Source organism: Lissotriton vulgaris, chromosome 9, assembly GCF_964263255.1.
Source record: "Lissotriton vulgaris chromosome 9, aLisVul1.2, whole genome shotgun sequence".
Lineage (NCBI taxonomy): Eukaryota > Metazoa > Chordata > Amphibia > Caudata > Salamandridae > Lissotriton > Lissotriton vulgaris.
Window position 1 is genome coordinate 975,403,049 of NC_141697.1, and position 12,816 is coordinate 975,415,864.

Below are 12,816 nucleotides of genomic sequence, written 5' to 3' on the forward strand. Positions count from 1 at the left end.
GTTTTGGCTCGAGCTGACTGTAGGCATACCTATTATTTCCAACGCAAAATATATACTTAGAGTGGACCTTGGGCCTGTCTGAGTTGTTGCTCTTGATCCATGGTTTTCCTCTCTATACATGTGTGTGCCTGGGCCAGGAGCATTCTGGTCTTCCAGTGTTGTGATTGGATGGCGTGTATCTTTTCACTGTGTACTTAAAGGACTCTCTTTTTAGGTATCGCCGTCCACACAGCGCACCTACCTGGTTGCAAAAGACCTATTGTGTTCTTTCCTTGGTTGGCTTTATTGTCACTCTCAGTTGCTCGCTTCTTCCTTGATCATGGCTTGCATTCTCATTCTTCTGCTTCTACCTCCCCATGACCACAGTCTCTTCCTCATCCTCTTGATTTGATTTCTTGTATCCTTCCACTGCTCACAGTAGGACAACTACTTTTTTTTCTTTTTCTTTCAGTGCTCCATGGGTGTCCATGTGCTTTCTAGCTCCCTCGGTTGTGAGCTGCTTTCCTCATCCAAACAACCCCCCCCCCCCCCCACCCTCGGCGCTTGCGCTCTGTGTTGCTCTCTCCCTCTTGTGCAGGTCTTTCTTATGTGGCTCTCTCCATACACCTGCATTCCATATTGCTCTCTCCCTCGTGTGCTGCTCTCTATCTGCTTCTCCTCCACCACCACACTTCATGTTGCTCTCTCCCTCGTGTGCTGCTCTCTGTCTGCTTCTCCCCCACATCACTTCATGTAGCTCTCTCCCTCGTGTGCTGCTCTCTATCTGCTTCACCACCACACTTCGTGTTGCTCACTCCCTCGTGTGCTCATGGTCGGCTTCGATACTGTTGGTGACTGCCTCCATGCCCGGCATAAGACTTCAATAGCTCCCTTCCTGTTAGACTATATGCCACATATTACTGTTTGTTCCTTTGCTGTGCTGTGATCAGCATTTGGTGTTCTCTGAGAACTTTGCATCCTATTGGCAACAATGTGGCAACATTATGTTACTCACAGTTATTCCCGCATAGCGCTTAAATGCATAGGTACTAAGAAGTGTTTGTGTAACTTGCAACTTGCGTTTCACGCAACAGAAACATTCATTTGAAAGAGCGCAAATATATGTTCAATACTTTTCAAATTTTGGTGGAACACGCCACACAAACAGACTGTAATGACAAATCTTCAGTTTGTATATATCTAGATCATTTGGACTGTAGTATTGGCAGGATTGAGTTTATTGCAATTGCGCTACACGTTAGGCAACGGTATTTCATTGAAAGGTCGCTGAGGCTCAAAATCAGTATTACAATATACATGCAGGGCAAAATGTTTATGCGCACAATTGCAAAGTGTATATACATTTTTACACCTCCTGTTCATTATTTTCATTCGGTGAAATCCATGTTAGTACGGTTTTTATTTTCATGATCAGGGTGGTTTTAAAAGCAGTGTTTAATCTGATGACTCGCTGATTGATAAAGGCTGTTCACAGCCGAAACGCGTCTCAGTGATTTTTCTGCAGAGTGCGGTGGGACCTAACCTCATTAAACTGGCTGGAATAATGAATTCTCGTGTGTGCCCCCTTTTTAGGTCGAGGACTCCGTTGCACTGGGGCATACATGCATCCCTGCAGAATAACCTAGGTTGGCATGTGTGACACAGCATCAGGAGTGGTGTGCAGCATGTCTGTGTGTGTGTGGCTCTGTGTGTGTGTGTGGCTCTGTGTGTGTGTGTGTGTCTCTGTGCGTGTGTGTGGCTCTGTGTGGATAGCTTTTTTTGTAGGTGGCTCTATGTGTGGGTGGCTCTGTGTGTGTGAGGGTGGCTCTGTGTAGGTGGCTCTGTGTGTGTGGATGGCTCTATGTGAATGACTGTGTGGGTGGCTCTATGTGTGTGTGTGTGGCTCTGTGTGGGTGCAAATGCAATAGCTCATGCATATACGAGCAATTAAGCTATTGGCATTGTAAATGACAATGCCATTTATTTAACGATTAAGCTATTGGCAATGTAAATGACAATGCTATTTATTTATGATAAAAAAAGATGTCATGAGCAATGCCAATAGCTCTACCTTTAATAATGCCGAGACCATTGCATTGTAAATGCTTGTTTTGATACGTCATGGAGATTGCTTTCTTGTTCATTTATTCTGTGAGTAGTCTAGTGGTGAGGCCTCAGGCAGGTTAGTGCAGGGGGGGAATTGCTGCCTCAAAAGCGTGTTTTATTAGGTAGTAACGGAACTGCTCTGTTGATGCCATCTCATATTGTGATGGGAGTTGCGCAAATGTGAACATCTTTCCCCGTACCCAAAGATCCCCGACTTTAGTTGTGTGACATGTTTGCTTAATTATAAAAATTGATAACGCGAAAAGTACCTACACAATGACAAAGATCTTGGTGTTAAAAAATATATATATATAAAGACATGATATTTTTCTAAATTGGTCTCGAGTTTCTTCTTGAGTGTGTGTGTCATTTATTGACCCTGTGTGCAAAACAAATGCTTAACACAATCCTCTGATAAGCCTAAACTGCTCGCCCACTGTAGGAAGCTGACTCTTTAAATAGTATACCAAAAAGAGATATACTGTGCAAAGAGTCCAGGTGATTCAACATAAGTGGACAGGGGCTTTATCTAGCAATTCCAAGGTGCTCTTGTAGGGGCTACTGTGGTCGAGAAGTCTTAAGCTTATCAAAGAGGAGTGTTAGACATCTGCAATACACACCCAGTCAATAAATGTTGTACACGACTCAATAAGGCGATCCACACCAATTTACAAAACTAACTCTTACCTTTATATAAGTTTTAGCACCAAGATCATCAAAATCAGGTAAGTAAGGTTCAAAATAGAAATACTTTTAGGTTTCAAAAGTTGACAGGGCAATTTTCAGAGGCGGCAATGTTATCCTATGGAGGTAAAAAATACACTGCATACAGGAGCTTCACAGTGACTTAGGGGGCCAATCTTCTGAACTTAAGGTAAGTAAGGGACAAGGTCCAAAGCAGCACCAACTGGTCACCTTGGGTAGCACTGGGTAGGCCGTGTACAGAGATGTTTTTCAGCGTCTGGTGCCCAATGTAACCCTATGTGGGGGGGAAACACGTACTGCATTCAGGCAGTTCACAGCGACTTACGGGACCAATCTCCTTGACCTAAGGTGAGTATGGTGCAAGGTTTAAGCCCACACCAACAGGTTCCCTTGGGAGGCTTTGGGGCGTCTGGGTGCAGAGGTGTGTTTCAGCCTCAGATGCCCTAAGTTATCTATGGGGGAAAAACATGTACTGCATTTGGACAATTCACAGCGACTTATGGGACCAATGTCCTGGATTTAAGGTGAGTATTGGGCAAGGTCCAAGGCCACACCAACAGGTCACCTCTGGAGCATCTGGGTGAATAGCTGTGTTAAGGCGTCAGGTACCCAATGTTAGTCAATGGGGATCCGTCCGGTCGAAAAGAGGCTGCAGGTTTGGCCTGGGAAACCAGTTTGGCAGTTTGTACTATCTAGTAAATTAACTAGACAGCACAGGGGTGTGTCTGCTCATGCAGATATGTTCTCACATGCAATATACTGCACCCTGCCTTAGGGCTGTAAGGCCTTCTGTAGGAGTGACTTACATATATTGCATGCAGTGCCTGTGGGCAAGGCACACAGTGTGTGTGCCATGCCCTGTTTTCACATTTGTTTGCACCATTTGGTGCAGCCTGCAATGGCAGTCTGCATGAGTTTGGTGGTGGGTCCTTTAGGGTGGCACAATATTTGCTGCAGTCTTTAGGGACTCTCTTTAGTACCCATGCCCTAGGTACCAAAGGTACCATTTACTAGGGACTTACAGAGGTGCTAACGGTCTTGCCAATTGGGGAACAATCTCGTTTTAGGGAAAGAACACTGGCACTGGAGACCTGGTTAGCAGGAACCCAGTGCACTTCAGTCAAAATTGCATCAGATACCAGGCAAAAAGTAGGGGTGAAAGTCAAAAAGGGGCACTTACATACATAATCCAATTCCAGGGTTGGTGTAATCAGACTTCACTTTGCATCTTTTTTTGCTATGACACTTTTTATTACATTTTGTTGTAGCACAGAAAAGGAGACATTTAACATAATTCGCCCATTAGACGCGGCAATTCAGATCATCATAACAACAAATTATTTGCATGCAATCCTCCCCACCACACTTCAAGACAGCGTATAATACAGATAATTTTGTGGCTGAGAATATGGCACTTAAGGAGATCTGTGTTACCACCTGCAAAGCAATTATCCAATAATGACCAAAGACCTGTCATAGAATGTAAATATAAAATATAAGCGTGTCTTGAAGAATTAAGGAATGATTCACCTTTAGAACTTTGCCAGACGTTTTTTCTGAATATTGTCTTGTTGTTGCACCTTCACCACTGGTACTGAAGTTGGTAAATGACTCTATAGCCACCTCTATTGAATCTTGTTCAGCTTTAGGTGAAGGAATAATATTCTGTGTGAGAAAAAAACATGAATTCAAGAAATCATCACCAAATGCTGGAAAATTCAGGAAAACAAGTGGCAGCTCTTGTTTCACAGAGTAAAACCTAGAAAAACACTGAAAAGCAAGTATTAGTATTAATGAAGACAAGCTCTTATTCCAAGGACTTCCTTTCAATCTGCAAATGTTTTAGTGCTGGACTTTGTGAGGAATATCAAACAAGCATTTACAATGCAACGGTTTCGCCTTTGCAAAAGTTAGAGCTATTGGCATTGTAAATGACAACATTTTTAGGTCGAGCTGATGTGGCATTCATGCGAAGCATGAATGCTGTCAGCTCGACAACTTATGCTGCCCGTATTTAGGAAAGTGGACAGCAATCAGACGCGCGCTTTCCCATTGTCAGATTTCACCTCGGGAGCGCGCGTCTGAGCTGCGCCTGCGCGGAGCGAAGCCCTTGCTCACACACAGACACAGGCAGCCCCCACCCCTCTGCATGCACGCACGCACGCACGCACACACACACACACAGGCGCGCGCATGCACACGCAGGCACACGGCACACATACAGGCACACGGCACACTATCCCCTGCCTTGCATTCTCTCAATCACACACAGTCACGCATGCGCACACACATGCACACACGCGCACACACTCCCGCCCCCTCCCCTCCCCCACAGGCATACACACAGGCACGCACTGACTTTACATTAGCCCTGGGCCCCACTCACCGACTGCACTCTTCCGGCGGGTCTCCTCAGGGCGCGTCTCCTCTTCTCAATCGGGGCTCCCTCAGGTCAGAGGAGCCCCGCAACAGGCGCCACACTGCTCCTTCTCTCCGGCCCCCTCCTGGGGACCCGGGCTACCCAGGACCGGCAGGGCGCTCCATGCGCCGGCAAGCCACGGATTGGCCGGCCGGCCACGAGCTTCCGGGTCGCCGCGGGCAGCGCGGCGGCACTCTCCCAATCACTACAACAACAGGAGATGTGCACGCGACTGGCCGCTGGCGTCTCGCGTTTCTTCCGCCTTGTTTTTTTTTTCGATTGAGTTGTTCACGTTTAGGTGCAGTCGAGTTCTTTTACTGTTCCACGCTGGGTCAGGTGCTACATCTTATCTCATAACCGGTCTGTTCTCAATTTCAGGTAGCGTTAGCTTTTCACATGAAAACAATATGGTAGGTGCCCACATGGTCATCCCCAATGCTTTTGTAACATGGTGTACAAACTAGAATCCTGCAACAGCTCGAGGTATGTGGCAATATTCACTAAATTATTCGCCATGGAAGGCCATATTATGCAATTAAGTTATGCGCCAGTTTGTGTCTCACTAATGTTTGGTGTTTTTTTGACATTTTAGCACACTTGTACAAAAATGATAGTATTATGAAATATGTAAAAGAAAGGGCTAGTTTAAATTTTACATCAACATCACATGTGCACACAACAATGGCGCCTGCCGCCCGCAGCCCTGTCCCGCCCTCGGAAATGCTTTGTCTTAATCAGCCTGTTTCGTTATCCTGTTCAAGTTGTAAACGTGATTACTTTTTCTCCCAAAATTTCTGTTCTTAGTCAGAAAGTGAAAAACACGCGCTTGTTGGCTGCTAGTAGCCTGACTCCCTTGGCAACAGCTTTACTAATGCCATAAGTCACGCTGTAGCTATAATACATGTGCGACTTGGAGATTTTATTTTTTATTTTGGTTGCTGCTATTTAAAGAGGTGGCTTTTTAAATGCACCGAATTAGTGGAAAGAACATGTTGTCTCGAAGCCCCCTCTAACTCCTCTGCACACCAATTACAACCAACCCCGTCCATCTTCTGTGCATCATGCTGGTACCAATGCGTTTTGCACCAGTAAAGATATGTAAAAAGTGTTGCATTTACGCGAGTCTCACCCTCACACACACCCTCACCCACCCTCACCCTCACGCTCACACAAACCCTCACGCTCACACCCACCCTCACGCTCACACCCACCCTCACGCTCACACCCCCCCTCACGCTCACACCCCCCCTCACGCTCACCCCCCCTCACGCTCACCCCCCTCACGCTCACCCCCCCTCACGCTCACCCCCTCACGCTCACCCCCCTAACGCTCACCCCCTCACGCTCACCCCCCTCACGCTAACCCCCCTCACGCTCACCCCCCTCACGCTCACCCCCCTCACGCTCACCCCCCTCATGCTCACCCCCCTCACACTCACCCCCCTCAAGCTCATACCCCCTCACGCTCCTACACCCTCACGCTCACACCCCCATACCCCCCACACACCTCCTCATCCTCACACCCCCTCACCCTCACCCCACAACCCTTTTACCCTCACACACCCTCTCACCCACTTACACCCTCACACACCCTCTTCCTCACAACCCTCTCACCCTCTCACCCTCACAACCCTCTCACCCTCACTCAGCCACCCTCACCCTCTCACCCTCTTAAAATAACTTTTATTTAAGTATTTAAACAAATTAAAAGCCATTATTTGTAATATCAATACATGTAAGTCACGTAAATACAACACATATTGCATTACAAATGCTATAGGTGTCACATTTGCGAAAGTTATAACTATTGGCATTGTAAATGCAAAGCTATTAATTTCGCTATTTTCAAAAACAAAAACTTAAATAAAAAAAATTGTCATTTACAATACCAATAGCTCAAACTTTCCTAATGCGAGACCTATTGCATTGCAAATGCTTGTTATTTATGTGTTGGTTTTGAAACAGATAAATAAATGGCATTGTCATTTACAATGCCAATAGCTTAATCTCTCGCAAATGTGAGACCTATTGCATTTGCACCCACACACACACACACACACACACAGAGCAACACACAGAGCCATATGCACCCACACACACACAGAGCCACACACACACACAGAACCCCACACACACAGACAGAACCCCACACACAGACAGAACCCCACACACACAGACAGAACCCCCCCACACACACACACAGACAGAACCCCCCCCACACACACACAGACAGAACCCCCCCACACACGCACACAGATAGAACCCCCCCACACACAGACCCACACACAGACAGAACCCCCCCACACACACACACACAGACAGAACCCCCCCCCCCACACACACACACATTGACAGACAGCCACCTTTCCTGTCATCCAGAGCAGAAATCTTGACTCTTACCATAGCTGTTCTCTACTCTCCGAGTACACATACTCACTCACCCGTGCGGGTGGGGCTATTAAATAGCTGTGCCTTCTGCAACACATACGGACACGTTGATGTATAAGGCAACTGACCGATACAGACGAGAAACATTCAAATGAAGCCATTTGATGGGTGAGTCATTGAGGGCTCTGGTGGAGGCTGTTAGATTAAATAAATGTAAATGAAAATGACGCACATTAGGAGCTGGCAGCGGTCAGTAGCAGTGTTTTGCAGCAATGGTCCCTGCGGGAGTGTGCTAGGCAGAGAAACAAGGGGCGAGGCTGCGGACGCACCACTGGGCAGGGTTTTTAAAGTATGTCCCGGCACCGTGGAACAGAAACCAGGAGCCCGCCATGGGACCCAGCTTCATGGGCGTCAGAGAAGGGGTCCAGCTTGAATGAGGGGTGATTCAGGGGTTCAGAGCCACACTAACATTGAGGGTGTGGAAATATCAAAAGAGGACACCCCTTAAGTGGGGAGAAGTGGGGAGACGGGAAATCGACGAGCGTGAAAAGCGACACCAAAAAAGGCAGGGGTAAACGCAGTGATTAAACAGGACATAGAATGAACAACAGACATTGGGTATATAAAATGGTACATGAGAAGTGTGGGAGATTGAGAAGTGCGTTCCAAAGTTGGCTGCGGTTTGAGGCACAGTGGGTCTTCTAGAAATAGACGAGGGTTTAACAAGGAACTTCTCAGGTGTGGGGAGAAATGGCACTGGAGGAAGAGGGGTGCACAAAGTAAGGAAAGGGGAGCGGCAGTAGTAGGAGAAGGAGGCTACAGACAAGTAAGAGGGGAGTACCAAGGGAAAGGACAACCCTCGATCGAACTAGTGCCCGTTTGTCCGTCCCTTTAGGACACCGTACTGTGAGGGTCAATCAGTACCTCTCCCGTCAGGGCATACAATCCCACCCCCGCAGCCCTTCGAGAAAGCGACGACCTGGGCCACAATTGTCCGTCTTTGTCTAACCTTAAGTCCCTAAAGTTCGACTATGCACACAAGCGGAAGACCCCCAGCCCCAGATGCCAGTGCTGGAGGCCTCCCTAATCCACTACCACTCGTCACCTCACCTTTCCCTGCACCCGTTCCCAGCCGCCTTCTTCCCCAAGCTGCCATATTGGAGAATGGGCCCGCAAATGTCTCCGTGGAGTAGGCCGCGTCACGGAGCTCGTGGGAAAGGAAGTCCTAAGCGAGGGCTGAGCCTATGCCCTGTGAATGGCACCGTCAGAAACAAAACGTACTTATCCCCAGATCCTTTGCGTAGTCTGTCGAATCCCTTTGCGTGGTGGGAAATGTAGTTTGAATGCCTCACTGAGGTTTGCTTTCTGGGAACTATTCCTAGATCACATCGGGCTCTTAAACAGAAAACATTGCTCGTAGGACATAATGGGAAAACAATCGGAAACAGTTCCAACAACAAGCACTCACCCGAGGACGATTTTTGGACGATTTCTTCCGGCGGGAGGCGGTCGGGGGAAATGAGTAAACGCCTACCTCCGAATGACGGAGTGAAAAGGGGCGGGACTTAAAAAAAGACCCAGAAACGCCCACAAATCGCGTTGTGCACCCGAGGACGATTTCTGGACGGTTTGTTCCGGCGGGCGGCGGTCGGGGAAAATGAGTAAACGCCTACCTCCGAATGACGGAGAGAAAAGGGGCGGGACTTAAAAAAAGACCCAGAAACGGCCACGAATCGCGTCGTGACGCGGGAAAGAGTGATTGATAACCATCTCTTCCAATGGCTAGCCTCCATTTATGGAGCTAGCCAATGGAAGAAGGGGCGGGTTCAAGTCCCCAATACTATACTAACATAAAATCTCGGCCTGCGCCAACACTGCTGCGCAGTGTACGCTAGGTCGAGACCTAAAAAGGTGCAGCAGTCCAGTCCATTCTATTCTATTTTTATAGCGCCAAAATCTTAAAAGTATCAAGGCAATGTAGCTGTACTACTGTGGCTGGAGTAGTTAAAGAGAGAGGACTTTAGATTCTTCTTAAAGTAGAATGCTGTATCCCTTTTTAACTCCTCCCAAAAGTTTAATTCACATTCTGAACCATCTACCTGCAACATTTTACCTCCTAATGTGCTTCTATAGACCCAAAGAATCTGCAGTACATGTTTATTCCAAAATATTGTTGTTTTAAATGGATATATGCCAGAATCACAGTAGCTGAAGCCTGTACTAAGCCCTCTCTGCAATGTGGAGCAGGTGCAACCTTTTAAGTTTAGTTGTGATGTGATCATGGTAGGTCACACTGAGACTCATGCGGATGGAACTGAAATCACAAGCCCTTCACGCAGCGTACAAGAACAAAAGCATCCACACGGCTTGGAAAGCTTAGTAAACCTGTGATTCTACATTTTGCTAGTCTTCCCTGCATTTTGCCCTCTGCAATCAGACAATCCCCTGGAAGAGATCCATGTTCTTGCTGACACAGTCTCCAGGAGAGCTCAGGCTCCGCTGCCACAAGGGGTGCACTCAAAGTGTACTTACGCCCCAACCTTTAGTTAAGGGTAGCTTACTCCCCACTTCCACAAAATGTATGGACAACTGATGGTTGATGGCAGCTAATTTTAACCCCACCTGCAAAGGCATTTTTACCTGCGTTGCTAGAGGTGAAAGAGTTCATAGGCCTCTCCCTTAGGCAGTCTATTCCGCCACAAAAACTGGAGTCCTACCTTTCTACACATAGCGTGTGGTAAGTGGTGATGCTACGAGAAAGAGAGATTGTGTGTCCGTAATCATATAGGACACAGTGAGTGCCTGTACTAAAGGGGGGTTCCTTCAGGTTGTCTTCCCCTTCCTGTGGACATTACTAACTGCATGGAAACAGTTCCTGTATGCCTAAACTAGGTGCCTAGTGGGCTTAATAAACGTAAATCTGCTGCTTGCCAGCCCATTGTCTGCCTGCCAGATTACCAGAGTTTCACTCCCCCAAAACCAAATTGTGTCGTACTTGGTGTCGCTACGAACCTGATGACTTCAACAGAGTTTGTCTGGCGGCAGTCACAGCCAATACACAAAGACTTGACTGCTGGCACTAGCTGTTCTCTATGCATTCCTCCAGAATTGGTAAAGTCAAAAAGATGTAATCTGCCCTCACAGGCAGAGCGTTCAAGCAACTTTTAAAATTTGTATTGTACATGGAGTAAACACAATGAAAACTACATGGTAACACATATTTCCTATAGTCTTATCATTGATAAACCCAAATCAGAAAACTATAACAATTAAACTTTCTCACTTTCCCCGTACTCTCCTACTTATAAGGAAAATGCTACTTACCAGTATGCATCTGTTCTTGGCATGTAGAGCTGCAGAGTTACACACTGTGCATAGATGACCACCTACTGTTGGGCCCGGATGTTTGCAGTTTGTTTTTGTTGTCGGAAAGTATTTGGAAGTCACAGGACAGGTGACTTCTCCTTTGGATCATATTGTGCATGGCCAGCTTGTTTTTCACCATTAGGGAAGTGATGGAGCTGTACAAGACTAGTGATGTCCATGTGATTTGTATCTAATTAAGATAATACTGAAACAGATAAAGGCAGCCGGGGAGGCGGGTGGGCATGTGTAACTCTGCAGCTCTACATGCCAAGAACAGATGCATACTGGTAAGTAGCATTTTCCGTTCGAGGCATATGAGCTGCAGATTACACACTGTGCATAGATTGTATAGCAGTACCCACCTTTAGCGGCGACTACCCGTATCTGTTGCAGTTGTTTGAAACAGAGTTTTTAGTACAGCCTGGCACACAGTGTCTTGTTGTTTAGTATGCACATATACACAATAGTGTTTTGTGAATGTTTGCGGTGTAGACCATGTAGCTGCTTTGCATATATCATCTAGGGGAATGTTCCCTAAGAATGCCATTGAAGCCCCTATTTTCCTTGTAGAATGGGCTTTTGGAGGAATTGTTAACGTACGTTTGGCTTTCTGGTAAAATATTTGTATGCATTTAACAATCCACCTAGCTATCCCCGATTTTGATATGGGGTTGCATTTATATGGTGGTGAAAAAGACACAAAAAGTTGTTTAGTTTTACGAAAAGCTTGTGTCCTTTCAATGTAGTACAGTAATGCTCTTTTGACATCTAAGGTGTCTAGAGCTCTTTCTGTGATTGTTTGTGGCTGCGCGAAAAATACGGGCAGCTCAACAGATTGATTTAGATGGAATGGTGAAATGACTTATGGAAGGAATTTAGGATTAGTGCGTAGAACCACTTTGTTATGATGCATTTGCAGAAAGGGTTCTTGAATGGTAAATGCTTGTAGTTCACTAACTCTTCTGAGAGAAGTAATAGCTACTAGGTAAGCTACTTTCCAAGTTAGGAATTGCAATTCACATTTATGTAACGGTTCAAAGGGAGGTCCCATTAACCGTGTGAGAACAATGTTAAAGTTCCACACTGGTGAAGGTGGCGTTCTGGGAGGGATTATTCTTTTGAGTCCTTTCATGAAAACTTTTATAGCAGGTACTCTAAAAAGAGATAGATGTTGTCTATTTTGTAAATATGCTTCAATGGCAGCAAGGTGTAGTCTGATAGACGTGTAGGCTAAATTACGCTTTTGAAGGTGTAATAGGTATCCTATGACGTGTTGAATAGACACATCTAAGGCATTTATGTGGTTGTTATGACAGTACATCACAAACCGTTTCCACTTAGCAGCATAACATGCTCTAGTAGTGGGACGTCTAGCTTCTTTAATAACGTTCATGCATTCTGGAGGAAGGTTGAGGTAACCAAACTCTATGACTTCAGGAGCCAGATCGCTAGGTTGAGCTGAGCTGGGTCCGGGTGTCTGATCTCTACATGGTTCTGTGTTAAGAGGCGTGGAGATAGGCTTAGTTTCTGGTGTGGTACCACAGATAGTTGCAGCAGCGTGGTGTACCACAGTTGTCTGGCTCAAGTTGGAGCAACTAGAATGAGTGTTAGGGAATGTTGCTGTAGCTTGCGTACCACTAATGGAAGTAGTGGGAGAGGAGGAAAAGCGTACGCAAATTTTCCGGACCAGTTCATCCATATCGCATTGCCTGTGGACAGTGGGTGCGGATATCTGGCGGCGAAGCTTGGGCATTTTGCGTTTTCGTGGGTGGCGAAGAGGTCTATCTGAGGTTGTACCCACATTTGAAAGAACGGTTGAAGAACTTGTGGATGACGTTCCCACTCGTGGATCT

The 12,816-nt window shown here is 46.5% G+C and overlaps 1 protein-coding gene across 3 annotated transcripts in view; it reads right to left on the minus strand.

The window, feature by feature from the left end:
* Positions 1-12,816, minus strand: part of LOC147692640 (uncharacterized) — a 234,514-nt gene that overhangs the window by 146,700 nt on the left and 74,998 nt on the right. For 2 of the 3 annotated variants that reach the window (XM_086938820.1, XM_086938821.1), the window contains exon 3: positions 4,321-4,455. The exons of the other annotated variant lie outside the window; for it this stretch is intronic. In XM_086938820.1, coding sequence (XP_086794946.1) covers positions 4,321-4,455 — 135 coding nt within the window. The remainder of the gene's footprint in view (positions 1-4,320; positions 4,456-12,816) is intronic. 3 annotated transcript variants of the gene reach the window in all.